At 46.9% G+C, this 25,418-nt stretch overlaps 1 protein-coding gene across 1 annotated transcript in view; it reads right to left on the bottom strand.

The window, feature by feature from the left end:
• The window catches only part of phf2 (PHD finger protein 2), a 207,560-nt gene that overhangs the window by 89,759 nt on the left and 92,383 nt on the right, over positions 1 to 25,418 (bottom strand). The window contains exons 10-13 of the mRNA XM_052474590.1: positions 22,143 to 22,234; positions 19,275 to 19,364; positions 6,829 to 7,200; positions 6,191 to 6,307 (exon numbers count right to left, since the gene is read on the bottom strand). Of these exons, the coding sequence (XP_052330550.1) occupies positions 6,191 to 6,307; positions 6,829 to 7,200; positions 19,275 to 19,364; positions 22,143 to 22,234 (671 nt within the window). The remainder of the gene's footprint in view (positions 1 to 6,190; positions 6,308 to 6,828; positions 7,201 to 19,274; positions 19,365 to 22,142; positions 22,235 to 25,418) is intronic.

The following is a 25,418-nucleotide window of genomic DNA, read 5'->3' as shown; positions in this document are numbered from 1 at the left end:
CAGCATTGTACGAGATTTTCAGTTTCTTGCCAATTTCTCGCATGGAATAGCCTTCATTTCTCAGAACAAGAATAGACTGACGAGTTTCAGAAGAAAGGTCTTTGTTTCTGGACATTTTGAGCCTGTAATCGAACCCACAAATGCTGATGCTCCAGATACTCAACTAGTCTAAAGAAGGCCAGTTGTATTGCTTCTTTAATCAGGACAACAGTTTTCAGCTGTGAACATAATTGCAAAAGGGTTTTCTAAATGATCAATTAACCTTTTAAAATGATGAACATGGACTAGCTAACACAATGTGCCATTGGAACACAGGAGTGATGGTTGCTGATAATAATGGTCTGTACTCCTATGTAGATATTCCATTAAAAATCTGCCGTTTCCAGGTACAATAGTCAATTACAACATTAACAATGACTACACTGTATTTCTGATCAATTCTGTTATTTTAAATGGACAAAAAAATGTGCTTTTCTTTCAAAAACAAAGACATTTCGAAGTGACCCCAAACTTTTAAATGGTAGTATCTATCTACCAGGGTCTCCAGAAGAAGTGGTCTACCCTACTCTGATAAATATATATCTACCAGGGTCTCCAGTCCATCAGAGAAACAGAGGTGGTCTGTGATTATCCATCTACCAGGTCCTGTAGAAGATGTGGTCTGTGATTATCCATCTACCAGGTCCTGTAGAAGATGTGGTCTGTGATTATCCATCTACCAGGTCCTATAGAAGATGTGGTCTGTGATTATCCATCTACCAGGTCCTATAGAAGTGGTCTGTGATTATCCATCTACCAGGTCCTGTAGAAGATGTGGTCTGTGATTATCCATCTACCAGGTCCTCTATAGAAGATGTGGTCTGTGATTATCCATCTACCAGGTCCTATAGAAGATGTGGTCTGTGATTATCCATCTACCAGGTCCTATAGAAGATGTGGTCTGTGATTATCCATCTACCAGGTCCTATAGAAGATGTGGTCTGTGATTATCCATCTACCAGGTCCTATAGAAGATGTGGTCTGTGATTATCCATCTACCAGGTCCTGTAGAAGATGTGGTCTGATCTGCCCTTAGTATCTCTGTATCTCCATCTACCAGGTCCTATAGAAGATGTGGTCTGTGATTATCCATCTACCAGGTCCTGTAGAAGATGTGGTCTGTGATTATCCATCTACCAGGTCCTATAGAAGATGTGGTCTGTGATTATCCATCTACCAGGTCCTATAGAAGATGTGGTCTGTGATTATCCATCTACCAGGTCCTATAGAAGTGGTCTGTGATTATCCATCTACCAGGTCCTGTAGAAGATGTGGTCTGTGATTATCCATCTACCAGGTCCTGTAGAAGATGTGGTCTGTGATTATCCATCTACCAGGTCCTATAGAAGATGTGGTCTATGATTATCCATCTACCAGGTCCTGTAGAAGATGTGGTCTGATCTGATCTGCTCCATCTAGGTCCTATCTCTGTGATTATCCATCTACCAGGTCCTGTAGAAGATGTGGTCTGTGATTATCCATCTACCAGGTCCTGTAGAAGATGTGGTCTGTGATTATCCATCTACCAGGTCCTATAGAAGATGTGGTCTGTGATTATCCATCTACCAGGTCCTATAGAAGTGGTCTGTGATTATCCATCTACCAGGTCCTGTAGAAGATGTGGTCTGTGATTATCCATCTACCAGGTCCTGTAGAAGATGTGGTCTGTGATTATCCATCTACCAGGTCCTATAGAAGATGTGGTCTGTGATTATCCATCTACCAGGTCCTATAGAAGATGTGGTCTGTGATTATCCATCTACCAGGTCCTATAGAAGATGTGGTCTGTGATTATCCATCTACCAGGTCCTATAGAAGATGTGGTCTGTGATTATCCATCTACCAGGTCCTGTAGAAGATGTGGTCTGATCTGCCCTTAGTATCTCTGTATCTCCATCTACCAGTCCATGTGTTAGTGTTTGAGCTGCAGCTAGTTCCACTCTTTAGAGGGACCAGGACCCTTGGAATGACTACAGACATTACAACCGGAACACTTTGGCATTCAAGTTTCCACGAAACTAAAGCCGACTAATGTCTTCCGTTCGCTCCAACTAAGCTGTCCTCCAGAACCCATCCCATGTTATCCAGCTATAATGACACAACAGCCTCCTGAGAGCAGGACCGCGATCCTACATGGAGCCCTATACGCTGTAGCAAACTACTTTGGACCAGAGTCCTCTACACCTTATAGGGGAATAGGGTAGCATTTGGGACCCCCCCCCTCCCACCAGCAGGACCGCGGGGCAGATGTGAATGCTTATGAGTGGAATGTTGTGGATATGACATAGTTGTGAGGACTGAGACGGTTGGCTGGGCCTGGGTTCTAGAAGCTTTGAACAGTTCCACCACTCTAATTGTGAGTAAAACCGCAGTGTTAGTTTAGCTGATTACTATGATCGATAGTGTGTGTTAATCACTTTACCATTATACCACGTTTTTCTGCTGGACTTCTCGGCTTCTCCAGCTTTAATAGAACAGAACCATTTGTATCTTCTTTGAAACAGCATCCAGCTTGAATTGGGTTTATTGTCCCGTTTATCCATCATTATCGTGTTTACTTTGTTCCATGTGTTTTTAAAGCAGGCCAAGACAGCCTTGACTCAATCTATTCTGGATGTTACCTTTGATTTTCAAATCAAACTATTATATATCTTACCCAGCAATTCTGTATCTTAACTAAATTAACTACTCTATCTTACCTAAACTAACTTAACTACTCTGTATATAACTTAACTAACTACTCTGTATCTTACCTAACTTAACTAACTATTCTGTATCTTACCTAACTTAACTAACTATTCTGTATCTTACCTAACTTAACTAACTATTCTGTATCTTACCTAACTTAACTAACTATTCTGTATCTTACCTAACTTAACTAACTATTCTATATCTTACCTAACTTAACTAACTACTCTGTATCTAACTTAACTATATCTTACCTAACTTAACTAACTACTCTGTATCTAACTTAATTATTCTTTATCCAACTAGTCTGTATCTTAATTAACTAACTAGTTAACTGTATTTTCCATAACTTAACTACATTTTCTAACAACCTGATTTTGACCAAAATTAACCAGAGAGATTACTGCTTACGGTTTAATTTTTCCGCGCTATACGGAGGGAGCTCTAGCCAACTGACAGCAGAGACTTGAGGACACCGTCCAACCTGGAGCTGAGTGAGGAGTGTTTGGTCTGATGCTATTTTGAAAGCCAAGAAGAAAAAGCTAAAAATAAAGTACATTACAGTGATATATTTGACTTTATGGGGACTAAATGCTGAGTTAAGGCTCCCAGACCAGATGTGAAGGAAAAGGCCTTTGGGCCTCAGAACCCCCCCTCCTGCTGTTCACTGGCATGGCACTGATTCCACTTGGCGATCTGTTCACCATCTGCCTTGGCCTGTCTCCCCCTGTCTGGTACAGGTACCTCCACCACACTCCCCCCTCTCTGTTCACCTTGGTCTGTCTCCCCCTCTCTGTTCACCGTCTGTCTTGGTCTGTCTCCCCCCTCTCTGTTCACCGTCTGTCTTGGCCTGTCTCCCCCCTCTCTGTTCACCTTGGTCTGTCTCCCCCCTCTCTGTTCACCGTCTGTCTTGGTCTGTCTCCCCCCTCTCTGTTCACCGTCTGTCTTGGCCTGTCTCCCCCCTCTCTGTTCACCATCTGCCTTGGCCTGTCTCCCCCTCTCTGTTCACCATCTGCCTTGGCCTGTCTCCCCCTCTCTGTTCACCATCTGCCTTGGCCTGTCTCCCCCCTCTCTGTTCACCGTCTGTCTTGGCCTGTCTCCCCCTGTCTGGTACAGGTACCTCCACCACTCCCCCTCTCTGTTCACCTTGGTCTGTCTCCCCCTCTCTGTTCACCGTCTGTCTTGGTCTGTCTCCCCCTCTCTGTTCACCGTCTGCCTTGGCCTGTCTCCCCCTGTCTGGTACAGGCCTTCCACCACACTCCCCCTCTCTGTTCACCATCTGCCTTGGCCTGTCTCCCCCCTCTCTGTTCACCGTCTGCCTTGGCCTGTCTCCCCCCTCTCTGTTCACCGTCTGCCTTGGCCTGTCTCCCCCTCTCTGTTCACCGTCTGTCTTGGCCTGTCTCCCCCTGTCTGGTACAGGTACCTCCACCACACTCCCCCTCTCTGTTCACCGTCTGCCTTGGCCTGTCTCCCCCTCTCTGTTCACCATCTGTCTTGGTCTGTCTCCCCCTCTCTGTTCACCGTCTGTCTTGGCCTGTCTCCCCCCTCTCTGTTCACCATCTGCCTTGGCCTGTCTCCCCCTCTCTGTTCACCATCTGCCTTGGCCTGTCTCCCCCCTCTCTGTTCACCGTCTGCCTTGGCCTGTCTCCCCCCTCTCTGTTCACCGTCTGCCTTGGCCTGTCTCCCCCCTCTCTGTTCACCGTCTGCCTTGGCCTGTCTCCCCCTCTCTGTTCACCGTCTGTGTTGGCCTGTCTCCCCCTCTCTGTTTACCATCTGCCTTGGCCTTTCTCCCCCCTCTCTGTTCACCATCTGCCTTGGCCTGTCTCCCCCTCTCTGTTCACCGTCTGCCTTGGCCTGTTCTGTATCTGACCTAACTCAACCAGTATCTGACCTAACTCAACCTGTATCTGACCTAACTCAACCTGTATCTGACCTAACTCAACCTGTATCTGACCTAACTCAACCTGTATCTGACCTAACTCAACCTGTATCTGACCTAACTCAACCAGTATCTGACCTAACTCAACCTGTATCTGACCTAACTCAACCTGTATCTGACCTAACTCAACCTGTATCTGACCTAACCTAACCTGCATCTGACCTAACCTAACCTGTATCTGACCTAACTCAACCTGTATCTGACCTAACTCAACCTGTATCTGACCCTAACTAACCTGTAACCTAACTCAACCTGTATCTGACCTAACTCAACCTGTATCTGACCTAACTGTATCTGACCTAACCTAACCTGCATCTGACCTAACCTAACCTGTATCTGACCTAACTCAACCTGTATCTGACCTAACTCCACCTGTATCTGACCTAACTCAACCTGTATCTGACCTAACTCAACCTGTATCTGACCTAACTCAACCTGTATCTGACCTAACTCAACCTGTATCTGACCTAACTCAACCTGTATCTGACCTAACTCCACCTGTATCTGACCTAACTCCACCTGTATCTGACCTAACTCCACCTGTATCTGACCTAACTCAACCTGTATCTGACCTAACTCAACCTGTATCTGACCTAACTCAACCTGTATCTGACCTAACTCAACCTGTATCTGACCTAACTCAACCTGTATCTGACCTAACTCAACCTGTATCTGACCTAACTCAACCTGTATCTGACCTAACTCAACCTGTATCTGACCTAACTCAACCTGTATCTGACCTAACTCAACCTGTATCTGACCTAACTCAACCTGTATCTGACCTAACTCAACCTGTATCTGACCTAACTCAACCTGTATCTGACCTAACTCAACCTGTATCTGACCTAACTCAACCTGTATCTGACCTAACTCAACCTGTATCTGACCTAACTCAACCTGTATCTGACCTAACTCAACCTGTATCTGACCTAACTCAACCTGTATCTGACCTAACTCAACCTGTATCTGACCTAACTCAACCTGTATCTGACCTAACTCAACCTGTATCTGACCTAACTCAACCTGTATCTGACCTAACTCAACCTGTATCTGACCTAACTCAACCTGTATCTGACTGACCTAACTCAACCTGTATCTGACCTAACTCAACCTGTATCTGACCTAACTCAACCTGTATCTGACCTAACTCAACCTGTATCTGACCTAACTCAACCTGTATCTGACCTAACTCAACCTGTATCTGACCTAACTCAACCTGTATCTGACCTAACTCAACCTGTATCTGACCTAACTCAACCTGTATCTGACCTAACTCAACCTGTATCTGACCTAACTCAACCTGTATCTGACCTAACTCAACCTGTATCTGACCTAACTCAACCTGTATCTGACCTAACTCAACCTGTATCTGACCTAACTCAACCTGTATCTGACCTAACTCCACCTGTATCTGACCTAACTCAACCTGTATCTGACCTAACTCAACCTGTATCTGACCTAAATGACCTAAATGTACCTAACTCCACCTGTATCTAACCTAACTCCACCTGTCCTGTTGCGTACCTTATATTTCCACTTGGCTTCCGTCTGTTTCTTGTTCTGTTCTCGGATCTCAAACTTCTCCAGGTCGTTCTGCTTACAGGTGTCCTTTTCCGACATGCTCAGGACATTCTTAGTCGCCTGGGAAGCAGGTAACACAGACATGACATCATATAGGTGACAAGTAACTGCTGCTAACCGTGTCTATGTGACCAATACAATTTGATTTGATATGAGGTGGAGTCAGACAGGTCAGCTTGCATGGTCTCACCTTGCCACCGCCCCCCCCCTCACCTTACCCTTCTTGGGCTGGTCCATCTAGGTCTATAGGGGTGTGTTTGTTCCAGGCCCAGTCAGGTTAAACATGGTTAAACAGGTTAGCTCACCTTACCCTTCTTGGGCTGGTCCATCTAGGTCTATAGGGGTGTGTTTGTTCCAGGCCCAGTCAGGTTAAACATGGTTAAACAGGTTAGCTCACCTTACCCTTCTTGGGCTGGTCCATCTAGGTCTATAGGGGTGTGTTTGTTCCAGGCCCAGTCAGGTTAAACATGGTTAAACAGGTTAGCTCACCTTACCCTTCTTGGGCTGGTCCATCTAGGTCTATAGGGGTGTGTTTGTTCCAGGCCCAGTCAGGTTAAACATGGTTAAACAGGTTAGCTCACCTTGCCCCCCATCTTGCCTTTCTTGGGCTGGTCCATCTTGCTGAGGATGTCCTTGGCGTGAGACTCCAGAGCTGCCAGGCTGGAGGGCTTCGATGGAGGAGGAGGAGGAGGAGGAGGAGCAGGGACTTCCTTCTCTTTCTTCCCTTTCTTCTTCCCTCCCTCCTTCGCTTTGGGGACCTTGGGAGGTTTGGGGACCTTTGGAGGTTTTGGTGGCTTGGAGGCCTTCTTCCTGGCTGGTTTCTCCCGAGGAGGAGGGGACGGGGAGGGGTGGCTGGAGTGGGAAGCAGGGTCCTCAGGCTCTAATGGGGCAGCAGGGGGTTCCTCCACAGGAGCCTTGCTACTCGAATCACTCTTGATGGCTTTAGCCGCATTCTGGACAACAACAAAACGGTCAGTTATCAAGATGTCTTTATCCGAGGACACTCACTTCACAATTTTCTCTCCTTATATTTTACACTGAACCATGACAACAGTCTGAGCTGTACGTTCATAGACCCGTTAGTAACCCAGTTCACTACAACACCCATAATGCAGCTGGGAGGTCATTTCTGTACTGTAACTATAAAGGGCTCTGCAAACAGAGCGTGGTATACGGTCCCAAAAATAATGCTGCACAATGTATATAGTATCACACAGAGAGCGACGCAAACAGAAAACACTCAGTGTGTAGAGTGTGTAGTGTCTAGAGTGTGTATTGTGTAGAGTGTAGAGTGTGTATAGTGTGTAGACTGTAGTCCATACGTATCTAGATATATGGACTGGTACCATACAGGAACCATACGTATCTAGATACATGGACTGGTACCATACAGGAACCATACGTATCTAGATACATGGACTGGTACCATACAGGAACCATACGTATCTAGATACATGGACTGGTACCATACAGGAACCATACGTATCTAGATATATGGACTGGTACCATACAGGAACCATACGTATCTAGATATATGGACTGGTACCATACAGGAACCATACGTATCTAGATACATGGACTGGTACCATACAGGAACCATACGTATCTAGATACATGGACTGGTACCATACAGGAACCATACGTATCTAGATACATGGACTGGTACCATACAGGAACCATACGTATCTAGATATATGGACTGGTACCATACAGGAACCATACGTATCTAGATATATGGACTGGTACCATACAGGAACCATACGTATCTAGATATATGGACTGGTACCATACAGGAACCATACGTATCTAGATATATGGACTGGTACCATACAGGAACCATACGTATCTAGATACATGGACTGGTACCATACAGGAACCATACGTATCTAGATACATGGACTGGTACCATACAGGAACCATACGTATCTAGATACATGGACTGGTACCATACAGGAACCATATGTATCTAGATACATGGACTGGTACCATACAGGAACCATACGTATCTAGATATATGGACTGGTACCATACAGGAACCATACGTATCTAGATACATGGACTGGTACCATACAGGAACCATACGTATCTAGATACATGGACTGGTACCATACAGGAACCATACGTATCTAGATATATGGACTGGTACCATACAGGAACCATACGTATCTAGATACATGGACTGGTACCATACAGGAACCATACGTATCTAGCTAGATACATGGACTGGTACCATACAGGAACCATACGTATCTAGATACATGGACTGGTACCATACAGGAACCATACGTATCTAGATACATGGACTGGTACCATACAGGAACCATACGTATCTAGATATATGGACTGGTACCACACAGGAACCATACGTATCTAGATATATGGACTGGTACCATACAGGAACCATACGTATCTAGATACATGGACTGGTACCATACAGGAACCATACGTATCTAGATACATGGACTGGTACCATACAGGAACCATACGTATCTAGATACATGGACTGGTACCATACAGGAACCATACGTATCTAGATACATGGACTGGTACCATACAGGAACCATACGTATCTAGATACATGGACTGGTACCATACAGGAACCATACGTATCTAGATACATGGACTGGTACCATACAGGAACCATACGTATCTAGATACATGGACTGGTACCATACAGGAACCATACGTATCTAGATACATGGACTGGTACCATACAGGAACCATACGTATCTAGATACATGGACTGGTACCATACAGGAACCATACGTATCTAGATACATGGACTGGTACCATACAGGAACCATACGTATCTAGATATATGGACTGGTACCATACAGGAACCATACGTATCTAGATACATGGACTGGTACCATACAGGAACCATACGTATCTAGATACATGGACTGGTACCATACAGGAACCATACGTATCTAGATATATGGACTGGTACCATACAGGAACCATACATATCTAGATATATGGACTGGTACCACACAGGAACCATACGTATCTAGATATATGGACTGGTACCATACAGGAACCATACGTATCTAGATATATGGACTGGTACCATACAGGAACCATACGTATCTAGATACATGGACTGGTACCATACAGGAACCATACGTATCTAGATATATGGACTGGTACCATACAGGAACCATACGTATCTAGATATATGGACTGGTACCATACAGGAACCATGTGTATCTAGATACATGGACTGGTACCATACAGGAACCATACGTATCTAGATATATGGACTGGTACCATACAGGAACCATACGTATCTAGATACATGGACTGGTACCATACAGGAACCATATGTATCTAGATATATGGACTGGTACCATACAGGAACCATACGTATCTAGATACATGGACTGGTACCATACAGGAACCATACGTATCTAGATATATGGACTGGTACCATACAGGAACCATACGTATCTAGATACATGGACTGGTACCATACAGGAACCATACGTATCTAGATATATGGACTGGTACCATACAGGAACCATATGTATCTAGATATATGGACTGGTACCATACAGGAACCATACGTATCTAGACACATGGACTGGTACCATACAGGAACCATACGTATCTAGATACATGGACTGGTACCATACAGGAACCATACGTATCTAGATACATGGACTGGTACCATACAGGAACCATACGTATCTAGATACATGGACTGGTACCATACAGGAACCATACGTATCTAGATACATGGACTGGTACCATACAGGAACCATATGTATCTAGATATATGGACTGGTACCATACAGGAACCATACGTATCTAGACACATGGACTGGTACCATACAGGAACCATACGTATCTAGATACATGGACTGGTACCATACAGGAACCATACGTATCTAGATACATGGACTGGTACCATACAGGAACCATACGTATCTAGATACATGGACTGGTACCATACAGGAACCATACGTATCTAGATACATGGACTGGTACCATACAGGAACCATACGTATCTAGACACATGGACTGGTACCATACAGGAACCATACGTATCTAGATATATGGACTGGTACCATACAGGAACCATACGTATCTAGATATATGGACTGGTACAACACAGGAACGTTTTAGTGTGAAATGATTCGGAGCGATTCGGTTTGATTAGAGGAACGATTCGGAGCGATTCGGTTCAATGCTATAGACCACCAAGTGCTAACAGTCAGCATCTGGTTAATATGTGCGAAATGCTTGATAATATATTTGATATAAACAGAGATACACTACATGGCCAAAAGTATGTGGACACCCCTTTAAATGAGTGGATTCGGCTATTTCAGCCACACCCGTTCTGACATTGGCAGTAGAATGACCTTACTGAATATCTCAGTGACTTTCAATGAGTCACCGTCATAGGATATAACCTTTCCAACTAGTCAGTTAGCCAAATATCTGCCGTGCTAGAGCTTCCCCCGGTCAACTGTAAGTGCTGTTATTGTGAAGTGGAAACGTCTAGGAGCAACAACGGCTCAGCCGTGAAGTGGTAGACCACACAAGCTAACAGAACAGAACCGCTTAGTGCTGAAGCGCGTAAAATGTGTCTGTCCTCAAGTGGAACACTCACTACCGAGTACTAAACTGCCTCTGGAAGCAACAGGAAATGGCTTTCCATGGCTGAGCAGCCGCACACAAGCCTAAGATCACTATGCGCAATGCCAAGCGTCGGCTGGAGTGGTGTAAAGATCTCTGCAATTGGATTCTGGAGCAGTGGAAATGCATTCTCTGGAGTGATGAATCAAGCTTCACCATCTGGCAGTCCGGTGGGTTGGGCAGATCAAGCTTCACCATCTGGCAGTCCGGTGGGTTAGGCAGATCAAGCTTCACCATCTGGCAGTCCGGTGGGTCTGGCAGATTTCAGGAGAACGCTACCTGCCAACGCATAGTGCCAACTGTAAAGTTTGGTGGAAGAGGAATAATGGTCTGGGGCTGTTTTTCATGGTTCGCGCTTAGGCCCCTTAGTTCCAGTGAAGGGAAATCTTAATGCTACAATATACAATGACATTCTAGATTATTCTGTATTCTGGGGGTAAACTCGGCATCTACCACCCTACTATCAATAAGGGGAATGTTAGGGGGGTAAACTGGGCATCTACCACCCCACTATCAATAAGGGGAATGTTAGGGGGGGGTAAACTGGGCATCTACCACCCCACTATCAATAAGGGGAATGTTAGGGGGTAAACGGGGCATCTACCACCCCACTATCAATAAGGGGAATGTTAGGGGGTAAACTGGGCATCTACCACCCCACTATCAATAAGGGGAATGTTAGGGGGGGTAAACTGGGCATCTACCACCCCACTATCAATAAGGGGAATGTTAGGGGGGTAAACTGGGCATCTACCACCCCACTATCAATAAGGGGAATGTTAGGGGGTAAACTGGGCATCTACCACCCCACTATCAATAAGGGGAATGTTAGGGGTAAACTGGGCATCTACCACCCCACTATCAATAAGGGGAATGTTAGGGGGTAAACTGGGCATCTACCACCCCACTATCAATAAGGGAATGTTAGGGGGTAAACTGGGCATCTACCACCCCACTATCAATAAGGAGAATGTTAGGGGGTAAACTGGGCATCTACCACCCCACTATCAATAAGGAGAATGTTAGGGGGGGGTAAACTGGGCATCTACCACCCCAACTATCAATAAGGGGAATGTTAGGGGGTAAACTGGGCATCTACCACCCCACTATCAATAAGGGAATGTTAGGGGGTAAACTGGGCATCTACCACCCTACTATCAATAAGGGGAATGTTAGGGGCGGTAAACTGGGCATCTACCACCCCACTATCAATAAGGGGAATGTTAGGGGGGTAAACTGGGCATCTACCACCCCACTATCAATAAGGGGAATGTTAGGGGGGGGGTAAACTGGGCATCTACCACCCCAACTATCAATAAGGGGAATGTTAGGGGGGGGTAAACTGGGAATCTACCACCCCACTATCAATAAGGGGAATGTTAGGGGGGTAAACTGGGCATCTACCACCCCACGATCAATAAGGGGAATGTTAGGGGGGGTAAACTGGGCATCTACCACCCTACTTATCAATAAGGGAATGTTAGGGGGTAAACTGGGCATCTACCACCCCACTATCAATAAGGGAATGTTAGGGGGTAAACTGGGCATCTACCACCCTACTATCAATAAGAGGAATGTTAGGGGTAAACTGGGCATCTACCACCCCACTATCAATAAGGGGAATGTTAGGGGGGTAAACTGGGCATCTACCACCCCACTATCAATAAGGGGAATGTTAGGGGGGTAAACTGGGCATCTACCACCCCACTATCAATAAGGGGAATGTTAGGGGGTAAACTGGGCATCTACCACCCCAACTATCAATAAGGGGAATGTTAGGGGGGTAAACTGGGCATCTACCACCCCACTATCAATAAGGGGAATGTTAGGGGGTAAACTGGGCATCTACCACCCCAACTATCAATAAGGGGAATGTTAGGGGGTAAACTGGGCATCTACCACCCCACTATCAATAAGGGAATGTTAGGGGGGTAAACTGGGCATCTACCACCCCACTATCAATAAGGGGAATGTTAGGGGTAAACTGGGCATCTACCACCCCAACTATCAATAAGGGAATGTTAGGGGGTAAACTGGGCATCTACCAGCCCACTATCAATAAGGGGAATGTTAGGGGGTAAACTGGGCATCTACCACCCCACTATCAATAAGGGAATGTTAGGGGGTAAACTGGGCATCTACCACCCCAACTATCAATAAGGGAATGTTAGGGGGTAAACTGGGCATCTACCACCCCACTATCAATAAGGGGGAATGTTAGGGGGTAAACTGGGCATCTACCACCCTACTATCAATAAGGGGAATGTTAGGGGTAAACTGGGCATCTACCACCCCACTATCAATAAGGGGGAATTGTTAGGGGTAAACTGGGCATCTACCACCCCACTATCAATAAGGGAATGTTAGGGGGTAAACTGGGCATCTACCACCCCAACTATCAATAAGGGGAATGTTAGGGGGTAAACTGGGCATCTACCACCCCACTATCAATAAGGGGAATGTTAGGGGGTAAACTGGGCATCTACCACCCCACTATCAATAAGGGGAATGTTAGGGGGTAAACTGGGCATCTACCACCCCACTATCAATAAGGGAATGTTAGGGGGTAAACTGGGCATCTACCACCCCACTATCAATAAGGGGAATGTTAGGGGGTAAACTGGGCATCTACCACCCCAATATCAATAAGGAGAATGTTAGGGGGTAAACTGGGCATCTACCACCCCACTATCAATAAGGGGAATGTTAGGGGGGGTAAACTGGGCATCTACCACCCCACTATCAATAAGGGGAATGTTAGGGGGGGTAAACTGGGCATCTACCACCCCACTATCAATAAGGGGAATGTTAGGGGGGGTAAACTGGGCATCTACCACCCCACTATCAATAAGGGGAATGTTAGGGGGTAAACTGGGCATCTACCACCCCACTATCAATAAGGGGAATGTTAGGGGGGTAAACTGGGCATCTACCACCCCACTATCAATAAGGGGAATGTTAGGGGGTAAACTGGGCATCTACCACCCCACTATCAATAAGGAGAATGTTAGGGGGTAAACTGGGCATCTACCACCCCACTATCAATAAGGGGAATGTTAGGGGGTAAACTGGGCATCTACCACCCCAACTATCAATAAGGGGAATGTTAGGGGGGGTAAACTGGGCATCTACCACCCCACTATCAATAAGGGGAATGTTAGGGGGTAAACTGGGCATCTACCACCCCAACTATCAATAAGGGGAATGTTAGGGGGGTAAACTGGGCATCTACCACCCCACTATCAATAAGGGGAATGTTAGGGGGGGTAAACTGGGCATCTACCACCCCACTATCAATAAGGGGAATGTTAGGGGGTAAACTGGGCATCTACCACCCCACTATCAATAAGGGGAATGTTAGGGGGTAAACTGGGCATCTACCACCCCACTATCAATAAGGGGAATGTTAGGGGGGGTAAACTGGGCATCTACCACCCCACTATCAATAAGGGGAATGTTAGGGGGTAAACTGGGCATCTACCACCCCACTATCAATAAGGGGAATGTTAGGGGGGTAAACTGGGCATCTACCACCCCACTATCAATAAGGGGAATGTTAGGGGGTAAACTGGGCATCTACCACCCCACTATCAATAAGGGGAATGTTAGGGGGGGTAAACTGGGCATCTACCACCCCACTATCAATAAGGGGAATGTTAGGGGGGGTAAACTGGGCATCTACCACCCCAATATCAATAAGGAGAATGTTAGGGGGTAAACTGGGCATCTACCACCCCAACTATCAATAAGGGGAATGTTAGGGGTAAACTGGGCATCTACCACCCAACTATCAATAAGGGGAATGTTAGGGGGTAAACTAGGCATCTACCACCCCACTATCAATAAGGGGAATGTTAGGGGGTAAACTGGGCATCTACCACCCCACTATCAATAAGGGGAATGTTAGGGGGTAAACTGGGCATCTACCACCCTGCTATCAATAAGGGGAATGTTAGGGGGTAAACTGGGCATCTACCACCCTGCTATCAATAAGGGGAATGTTAGGGGGTAAACTGGCATCTACCACCCCAATATCAATAAGGAGAATGTTAGGGGGTAAACTGGGCATCTACCACCCCACTATCAATAAGGGGAATGTTAGGGGGGGTAAACTGGGCATCTACCACCCCACTATCAATAAGGGGAATGTTAGGGGGGGTAAACTGGGCATCTACCACCCTGCAAGGCCCGCAAGCTTTCTGAAACGCTGTGTCTCCAGCTCACCCAGCGTACTAGAGCTCCTGTAGCATACTCCTGGGCTACAATTACCCGGGCCCACGACCGGTCTGTCGATGTCACCGCATGAAGAGGAATAAACAGACTCACCCCATCGTGACGTCCCCCAAAGGTTAAGTCTCTAGCCCTCGCTATCTCCCTGCTTGCTAATTCGGCCTGCTAACGGCTAGCTTGTCTAGCTCCGGTCCGCTACCTTGTCTAGCCCGGGCCTACGAAACTGTTAGCTTGTTAGCACAGGCCTGCTAACCGTCTGAATCACCGCGTCCCAAACACTCTCTGAACCCATTTACTTTCTATCTCTTTTTGATTTTTATTTTGTTTACACCTTGCCTTACACCTAACCCTGATGTCCTTGCCGTGTCTGAATCCTGGCTCAGGAAGGCCACCAAAAATTCAGAGATTTCCATACCCAACTATAACATCTTCCGTCAAGATAGAACTGCCAAAGGGGGCGGAGTCGCAGTCTACTGCAGAGATAGCCTGCAAAGTAATGTCATACTTTCCAGGTCCATACCCAAACAGTTTGAACTACTAATTTTGAAAATGACTCTCTCCAGAAATAAGTCTCTCACTGTTGCCGCCTGCTACCGACCCCCCTCAGCTCCCAACTGTGCCCTGGACACCATTTGTGAAATGATCGCCCCCCATCTAGCTTCAGAGTTTGTTCTGTTAGGTGACCTAAACTGGGATATGCTTAACACCCCGCCAGTCCTACAATCTAAGCTAGATGCCCTCAATCTCACTCAAATCATCAAGGAACCCACCAGGTACAACCCTAACTCTGTAAACAAGGGCACCCTCATAGACGTCATCCTGACCAACTGGCCCTCCAAATACACGTCCGCTGTCTTCAACCAGGATCTCAGCGATCACTGCCTCATTGCCTGTATCCGCCACGGAGCCGCAGTCAAACGACCACCCCTCATCACTGTCAAACGCTCCCTAAAACACTTCTGTGAGCAGCCCTTTCTAATCGACCTGGCCCGGGTATCCTGGAAGGACATTGACCTCATCCCGTCAGTTGAGGATGCCTGGTCATTCTTTAAGAGTAACTTCCTCACCATTTTAGATAAGCATGCTCCGTTCAAAAAATGCAGAACCAAGAACAGATACAGCCCTTGGTTCACTCCAGACCTGACTGCCCTCGACCAGCACAAAAACATCCTGTGGCGGACTGCAATAGCATCGAATAGTCCCAACGATATGCAACTGTTCAGGGAAGTCAGGAACCAATACACGCAGTTGTCAGGAAAGCTAAGGCCAGCTTCTTCAGGCAGAAGTTTGCATCCTGTAGCTCCAACTCCAAAACGTTCTGGGACACTGTGAAGTCCATGGAGAACAAGAGCACCTCCTCCCAGCTGCCCACTGCACTGAGGCTAGGTAACACGGTCTCCACCGATAAATCCATGATTATCGAAAACTTCAATAAGCACTTCTCAACGGCTGGCCATGCCTTCCGCCTGGCTACTCCAACCTCGGCCAACAGCTCCGCCCCCCCCGCAGCTCCTCGCCCAAGCCTCTCCAGGTTCTCCTTAACCCAAATCCAGATAGCAGATGTTCTGAAAGAGCTGCAAAACCTGGACCCGTACAAATCAGCTGGGCTTGACAATCTGGACCCTCTATTTCTGAAACTATCTGCCGCCATTGTCGCAGCCCCTATTACCAGCCTGTTCAACCTCTCTTTCATATCGTCTGAGATCCCCAAGGATTGGAAAGCTGCCGCAGTCATCCCCCTCTTCAAAGGGGGAGACACCCTGGACCCAAACTGTTATAGACTTATATCCATCCTGCCCTGCCTATCTAAGGTCTTCGAAAGCCAAGTCAACAAACAGGTCACTGACCATCTCGAATCCCACCGTACCTTCTCCGCTGTGCAATCTGGTTTCCGAGCCGGTCACGGGTGCACCTCAGCCACACTCAAGGTACTAAACGATATCATAACCGCCATCGATAAAAGACAGTACTGTGCAGCCGTCTTCATCGACCTCGCCAAGGCTTTCGACTCTGTCAATCACCATATTCTTATCGGCAGACTCAATAGCCTCGGTTTTTCGGATGACTGCCTTGCCTGGTTCACCAATTACTTTGCAGACAGAGTTCAGTGTGTCAAATCGGAGGGCATGCTGTCTGGTCCTCTGGCAGTCTCTATGGGGGTGCCACAGGTTTCAATTCTCGGGCCGACTCTTTTCTCTGTATATATCAATGATGTTGCTCTTGCTGCGGGCGATTCCCTGATCCACCTCTATGCAGACGACACCATTCTATATACTTCCGGCCCGTCCTGACACTGTGCTATCTAACCTCCAAACGAGCTTCAATGTCATACAACACTCCTTCCGTGGCCTCCAACTGCTCTTCAACGCAAGTAAAACCAAATGCATGCTTTTCAACCGTTCACTGCCTGCACCCGCATGCCCGACTAGCATCACCACCCTAGATGGTTCCGACCTAGAATATGTGGACATCTAGGTGTCTGGCTAGACTGTAAACCCTCCTTCCAGACTCATATCAAACATCTCCAATCCAAAATCAAATCTAGAGTCGGCTTTCTATTCCGCAACAAAGCCTCCTTCACTCACGCTGCCAAGCTTACCCTAGTAAAACTGACTATCCTACCGATCCTCGACTTCGGCGATGTCATCTACAAAATGGCTTCCAACACTCTACTCAGCAAACTGGATGCAGTTTATCACAGTGCCATCCGTTTTGTCACTAAAGCACCTTATACCACCCACCTGTATGCTCTAGTCGGCTGGCCCTCGCTACATATTCGTCGCCAGACCAACTGGCTCCAGGTCATCTACAAGTCTATGCTAGGTAAAGCTCCGCCTTATCTCAGTTCACTGGTCACGATGGCAACACCCATCCGTAGCACGCGCTCCAGCAGGTGTATCTCACTGATCATCCCTAAAGCCAACACCTCATTTGACCGCCTTTCCTTCCAGTTCTCTGCTGCCTGTGACTGGAAAGAATTGCAAAAATCGCTGAAGTTGGAGACTTTTATCTCCCTCACCAACTTTAAACATCTGCTATCTGAGCAGCTAACCGATCGCTGCAGCTGTACATAGTCTATTGGTAAATAGCCCACCCATTTTCACCTACCTCATCCCCACACTGTTTTTATTTATTTACTTTTCTGCTCTTTTGCACACCAATATCTCTACCTGTACATGACCATCTGATCATTTATCACTCCAGTGTTAATCTGCTAAATTGTAATTATTCGCCTACCTCCTCATGCCTTTTGCACACAATGTATATAGACTCTCTCTTTTTTCTACTGTGTTATTGACTTGTTAATTGTTTACTCCATGTGTAACTCTGTGTTGTCTGTTCACACTGCTTTGCTTTATCTTGGCCAGGTCGCAGTTGCGAATGAGAACTTGTTCTCAACTAGCCTACCTGGTTAAATAAAGGTGTTCTCAACTAGCCTACCTGGTTAAATAAAGGTGTTCTCAACTGGCCTACCTGGTTAAATAAAGGTGTTCTCAACTAGCCTACCTGGTTAAATAAAGGTGTTCTCAACTAGCCTACCTGGTGAAATAAAGGTGTTCTCAACTAGCCTACCTGGTTAAATAAAGGTGAAATAAAAAAAATTAAAAAAATAAAAAACCTGGGACGATGCGTATCGCTGAATCGCTGGTCTCTACAACAACAAAGGCCACTGTAAACCTGCCCAGTAGAACAGGGCAGTAGAACAGGGCAGTAGAACAGAATAGATCAGAACAGGGCAGTAGAACAGGGCAGTAGAACAGGGCAGTAGAACAGAATAGATCAGAACAGGGCAGTAGAACAGGGCAGTAGAACAGGGCAGTAGAACAGAATAGATCAGAACAGGGCAGTAGAACAGGGCAGTAGAACAGGGCAGTAGAACAGAATAGAAGAACAGGGCAGTAGAACAGAATAGATCAGAACAGGGCAGTAGAACAGGGCAGTAGAACAGAATAGATCAGAACAGGGCAGTAGAACAGGGCAGTAGAACAGAATAGAACAGAACAGGGCAGTAGAACAGGGCAGTAGAACAGAATAGAACAGAATAGAACAGAACAGGGCAGTAGAACAGAATAGAACAGAACAGGGCAGTAGAACAGAATAGAACAGAACAGGGCAGTAGAACAGGGCAGTAGAACAGGGTAAGAAGTCGTACCTCTGAGATCCTGATCTCCTTGGCCAGGTCCTTGATGAGCTGAGTGGGCTTCATGTTTTCTGGAAGTTCATCCTCGTGTTCTAACAGAGCCTGGAGGAACGACACGTTGACTACGCAGTTAAATATGGATCTATATTTCAGATTATACACAATATATAAGAAAGTATGTGGACACCCCTTCAAATTAGTGGATTCGACTAGTTGAGTCACACCCGTTGCTGATAGGTGTATAAAAATCAAGCACACAGCCATGTAATCTCCATAGACAAACATTGACAGTAGAATGGCTTTACAGAAAAGCTCAGTGACTTTCAACTTGGCACTGTCATAGGATGCCACCTTTCCGAATGCATAGTGTCAACTGTAAAGTTTGGTGGAGGAGGAATAATGGTCTGCGGCTGTTTTTCATTGTTCAGGCCCCTTAGTTCCAATGAAGGGAAAGCTTAACGCTACAGCAATACAATGACATTCTAGATGATTCTCTACTTCCAACTTTGTGGCAAAGGTTTGGGGAAGGCCCATTCCTGTTTCGACATGGCAATGCCCCCGTGCACAACGATCGGTGTGGAAGAACTAGACTGAGCCCTGACCACAACCCCAACGAACACCTTTGTGATGAATTAGAATGCCGACTGCGAGCCAGACCTAATCACCCAACATCAGTGCCCGACCTCATTAATGCTCTTGTGGCTGAATGGAAGCAAGTCCCCACAGCAACGTTCCAACATCTAGTGGAAAGCCTTCCCAGAAGAGTGGAGGCTGTTATAGCAGCAATGTTCCAACATCTAGTGGAAAGCCTTCCCAGAAGAGTGGAGGCTGTTATAGCAGCAATGTTCCTACATCTAGTGGAAAGCCTTCCCAGAAGAGTGGATGGAGGCTGTTATAGCAGCAATGTTCCAACATCTAGTGGAAAGCCTTCCCAGAAGAGTGGAGGCTGTTATAGCAGCAATGTTCCAACATCTAATGGAAAGCCTTCCCAGAAGAGTGGAGGCTGTTATAGCAGCAATGTTCCAACATCTAGTGGAAAGCCTTCCCAGAAGAGTGGAGGCTGTTATAGCAGCAATGTTCCATCATCTAGTGGAAAGCCTTCCCAGAAGAGTGGATGGAGGCTGTTATAGCAGCAATGTTCCAACATCTAGTGGAAAGCCTTCCCAGAAGAGTGGAGGCTGTTATAGCAGCAATGTTCCAACATCTAGTGGAAAGCCTTCCCAGAAGAGTGGAGGCTGTTACAGCAGCAATGTTCCATCATCTAGTGGAAAGCCTTCCCAGAAGAGTGGAGAATGTTATAGCAGCAATGTTCCAACATCTATTGGAAAGCCTTCCCAGAAGAGTGGAGGCTGTTATAGCAGCAATGTTCCAGCATCTAGTGGAAAGCCTTCCCAGAAGAGTGGAGGCTGTTATATCAGCAATGTTCCAGCATCTAGTGGAAAGCCTTCCCAGAAGAGTGGAGGCTGTTATATCAGCAATGTTCCAACATCTAGTGGAAAGCCTTCCCAGAAGAGTGGAGGCTGTTATATCAGCAATGTTCCAACATCTAGTGGAAAGCCTTCCCAGAAGAGTGGAGGCTGTTATATCAGCAATGTTCCAACATCTAGTGGAAAGCCTTCCCAGAAGAGTGGAGGCTGTTATAGCAGCAATGTTCCAACATCTAGTGGAAAGCCTTCCCAGAAGAGTGGAGGCTGTTATAGCAGCAATGTTCCAACATCTAATGGAAAGCCTTCCCAGAAGAGTGGAGGCTGTTATAGCAGCAATGTTCCAACATCTAGTGGAAAGCCTTCCCAGAAGAGTGGAGGCTGTTATAGCAGCAATGTTCCAACATCTAGTGGAAAGCCTTCCCAGAAGAGTGGAGGCTGTTATAGCAGCAATGTTCCATCATCTAGTGGAGGCTGTTATAGCAGCAATGTTCCATCATCTAGTGGAGGCTGTTATAGCAGCAATGTTCCATCATCTAGTGGAGGCTGTTATAGCAGCAATGTTCCATCATCTAGTGGAGGCTGTTATAGCAGCAATGTTCCATCATCTAGTGGAGGCTGTTATAGCAGCAATGTTCCAACATGTAGTGGAAAGCCTTCCCAGAAGAGTGGAGGCTGTTATAGCAGCAATGTTCCAACATCTAGTGGAAAGCCTTCCCAGAAGAGTGGAGGCTGTTATATCAGCAATGTTCCAACATCTAGTGGAAAGCCTTCCCAGAAGAGTGGAGGCTGTTATATCAGCAATGTTCCAACATCTAGTGGAAAGCCTTCCCAGAAGAGTGGAGGCTGTTATATCAGCAATGTTCCAACATCTAGTGGAAAGCCTTCCCAGAAGAGTGGAGGCTGTTATATCAGCAATGTTCCAACATCTAGTGGAAAGCCTTCCCAGAAGAGTGGAGGCTGTTATATCAGCAATGTTCCAACATCTAGTGGAAAGCCTTCCCAGAAGAGTGGAGGCTGTTATATCAGCAATGTTCCAACATCTAGTGGAAAGCCTTCCCAGAAGAGTGGAGGCTGTTATAGCAGCAATGTTCCAACATCTAGTGGAAAGCCTTCCCAGAAGAGTGGAGGCTGTTATAGCAGCAATGTTCCAACATCTAATGGAAAGCCTTCCCAGAAGAGTGGAGGCTGTTATAGCAGCAATGTTCCAACATCTAGTGGAAAGCCTTCCCAGAAGAGTGGAGGCTGTTATAGCAGCAATGTTCCAACATCTAGTGGAAAGCCTTCCCAGAAGAGTGGAGGCTGTTATAGCAGCAATGTTCCAACATCTAGTGGAAAGCCTTCCCAGAAGAGTGGAAGCTGTTATAGCAGCAAACTCCATATTAATGGCCATGATTTTGGAATGAGATGTTTGACCAGCAGGTGTCCACATACTTTTGGAGGAAACCAAACTTGCCTGTTTCTTAGTCCAGGCCCTGAAAGCTCCGTTGATGATCTTAGCTCCATGGATCAGGTAGGCAGCAGGCTGTCTGTTGGCCTTGTGTAAACCTGAAACAAGACAGAATACTGTTAAAACACATGTTGACAGCCTCAGACAGGTCAGACAGCTCTCCCTTGGTAAAGAGGTCAGACAGTTCTCCCTTGGTAAAGAGGTCAGACAGCTCTCCCTTGGTAAAGAGGTCAGACAGCTCTCCCTTGGTAAAGAGGTCAGACAGCTCTCCCTTGGTAGTAAAGAGGTCTGTTATAGCAGCTCTCCCTCTGGTAGTAAAGAGGTCTGACAGCTCTCCCTTGGTAAAGAGGTCAGACAGCTCTCCCTTGGTAAAGAGGTCAGACAGCTCTCCTTGGTAAAGAGGTCAGACAGCTCTCCCTTGGTAGTAAAGAGGTCTGACAGCTCTCCCTTGGTAAAGAGGTCAGACAGCTCTCCCATCTAGAGGTCAGACAGTTCTCCCTTGAGTGGAGAGGTCAGACAGCTCTCCCTTGGTAAAGAGGTCAGACAGCTCTCCCTTGGTAAAGAGGTCAGACAGCTCTCCCTTGGTAAAGAGGTCAGACAGCTCTCCCTTGGTAAAGAGGTCAGACAGCTCTCCCAGCAATGGTAAAGAGGTCAGACAGCTCTCCCTTGGTAAAGAGGTCAGACAGCTCTCCCTTGGTAAAGAGGTCAGACAGCTCTCCCTTGGTAGTAAAGAGGTCTGACAGCCTCCCTTGGTAGTAAAGAGGTCAGACAGCTCTCCCTTGGTAGTAAAGAGGTCTGACAGCTCTCCCTTGGTAGTAAAGAGGTCTGACAGCTCTCCCTTGGTAAAGAGGTCAGACAGCTCTCCCTGGTAAAGAGGTCAGACAGTTCTCCCTTCTCAAAGAGGTCAGACAGCTCTCCCTTGGTAAAGAGGTCAGACAGCTCTCCCAGGTAAAGAGGTCAGACAGCTCTCCCTTGGTAAAGAGGTCAGACAGCTCTCCCTTGGTAAAGAGGTCAGACAGCTCTCCCTTGGTAAAGAGGTCAGACAGCTCTCCCATCTGGTAAAGAGGTCAGACAGCTCTCCCTTGGTAAAGAGGTCAGACAGCTCTCCCTTGGTAAAGAGGTCAGACAGCTCTCCCTTGTTAAAGAATGTCAGACAGCTCTACCTTGGTAAAGAGGTCAGACAGCTCTCCCTTGGTAAAGAGGTCAGACAGCTCTCCCTTGGTAAAGAGGTCAGACAGCTCTCCCTTCCCAGTAAAGAGGTCAGACAGCTCTCCCATCATAAAGAGGTCAGACAGCTCTCCCTTGGTAAAGAGGTCAGACAGTTCTCCCTTGGTAAAGAGGTCAGACAGCTCTCCCTTGGTAAAGAGGTCAGACAGCTCTCCCTTGGTAAAGAGGTCTGACAGCTCTCCCTTGGTAAATAGGTCAGACAGCTCTCCTTTGGTAAAGAGGTCAGACAGCTCTCCCATTGGTAAAGAGGTCAGACAGCTCTCCCTGGTAAAGAGGTCAGACAGCTCTCCCTTGGTAAAGAGGTCAGACAGCTCTCCCCTTGGTAAAGAGGTCAGACAGCTCTCCCTTGGTAAAGAGGTCTGACAGCTCTCCCTAGTGGTAAAGAGGTCAGACAGTTCTCCCTTGGTAAAGAGGTCAGACAGCTCTCCCTTGAAAGAGGTCAGACAGCTGTCCCTTGGTAAAGAGGTCAGACAACTCTCCCTTGGTAAAGAGGTCAGACAGTTCTCCCTTCCCAAAGAGGTCAGACAGCTCTCCCTTGGTAAAGAGGTCAGACAGCTCTCCCTTGGTAAAGAGCAATGTCTGACAGCTCTCCCTTGGTAAATAGGTCAGACAGCTCTCCCTTGGTAAAGAGGTCAGACAGCTCTCCCTTGGTAAAGAGGTCAGACAGCTCTCCCTTGGTAAAGAGGTCAGACAGCTCTCCCTTGGTAAAGAGGTCAGACAGCTCTCCCTTGGTAAAGAGGTCAGACAGCTCTCCCTTGGTAAAGAGGTCAGACAGCTGGAGGCTTGGTAAAGAGGTCTGACAGCTCTCCCAGGTAAAGAGGTCAGACAGTTCTCCCTTGATAAAGAGGTCAGACAGCTCTCCCTTGGTAAAGAGGTCAGACAGCTCTCCCTTGGTAAAGAGGTCAGACAGCTCTCCCATCTTGGTAAAGAGGTCAGACAGCTCTCCATTGGTAAAGAGGTCAGACAGCTCTCCCTTGGTAAAGAGGTCAGACAGCTCTCCCTTTTTGGTAAAGAGGTCAGACAGCTCTCCCTTGGTAAAGAGGTCAGACAGCTCTCCCTTTGGTAAAGAGGTCAGACAGCTCTCCCTTGGTAAAGAGGTCAGACAGCTCTCCCTTGGTAAAGAGGTGAAGAGGTCTGACAGCTCTCCCTTGGTAAAGAGGTCAGGCAGCTCTCCCTTGGTAAAGAGGTCAGACAGCTCTCCCTTGGTAAAGAGGTCAGACAGCTCTCCCTTGGTAAAGAGGTCAGACAGCTCTCCCTAGGTAAAGAGGTGAAGAGGTCAGACAGCTAGCTCTCCCTTGGTAAAGAGGTGAAGAGGTCAGCTCTCCTTGGTAAAGAGGTCAGACAGCTCTCCCTTGGTAAAGAGGTCAGACAGCTCTCCCTTGGTAAAGAGGTCAGACAGCTCTCCCTTGGTAAAGAGGTCAGACAGCTCTCCCTTGGTAAAGAGGTCAGACAGCTCTCCCTTGGTAAAGAGGTCAGACAGCTCTCCCTTGGTAAAGAGGTCAGACAGCTCTCCCTTGGTAAAGAGGTCTGACAGCTCTCCCTTGGTAAAGAGGTCTGACAGCTCTCCCTTGGTAAAGAGGTCTGACAGCTCTCCCTTGGTAAAGAGGTCAAACAGCTCTCCCTTGGTAAAGAGGTCAGACAGCTCTCCCTTGGTAAAGAGGTCAGACAGCTCTCCCTTGGTAAAGAGGTCAGACAGCTCTCCCTTGGTAAAGAGGTCTGACAGCTCTCCCTTGGTAAAGAGGTCTGACAGCTCTCCCTTGGTAAAGAGGTCAGACAGCTCTCCCTTGGTAAAGAGGTCTGACAGCTAGCTCTCCCTTGGTAAAGAGGTCAGACAGCTCTCCCTTGGTAAAGAGGTCAGACAGCTCTCCCTTGGTAAAGAGGTCAGACAGCTCTCCCTTGGTAAAGAGGTCAGACAGCTCTCCCTTGGTAAAGAGGTCAGACAGCTCTCCTTGGTAAAGAGGTATTTTAACCTCAATGGGACAACCTGATGAAATAAATGTTTAATTAATGGACTTTAATGGAGCTGAACAGAGCTGTGATGTTTCATAAAAGCCT

This window comes from Oncorhynchus keta, chromosome 21 (genome assembly GCF_023373465.1).
Source record: "Oncorhynchus keta strain PuntledgeMale-10-30-2019 chromosome 21, Oket_V2, whole genome shotgun sequence".
Classification (NCBI taxonomy): domain Eukaryota; kingdom Metazoa; phylum Chordata; class Actinopteri; order Salmoniformes; family Salmonidae; genus Oncorhynchus; species Oncorhynchus keta.
Note: the sequence above shows the minus strand (reverse complement) of the source record. Positions and strands in the feature narration are given on the sequence as shown.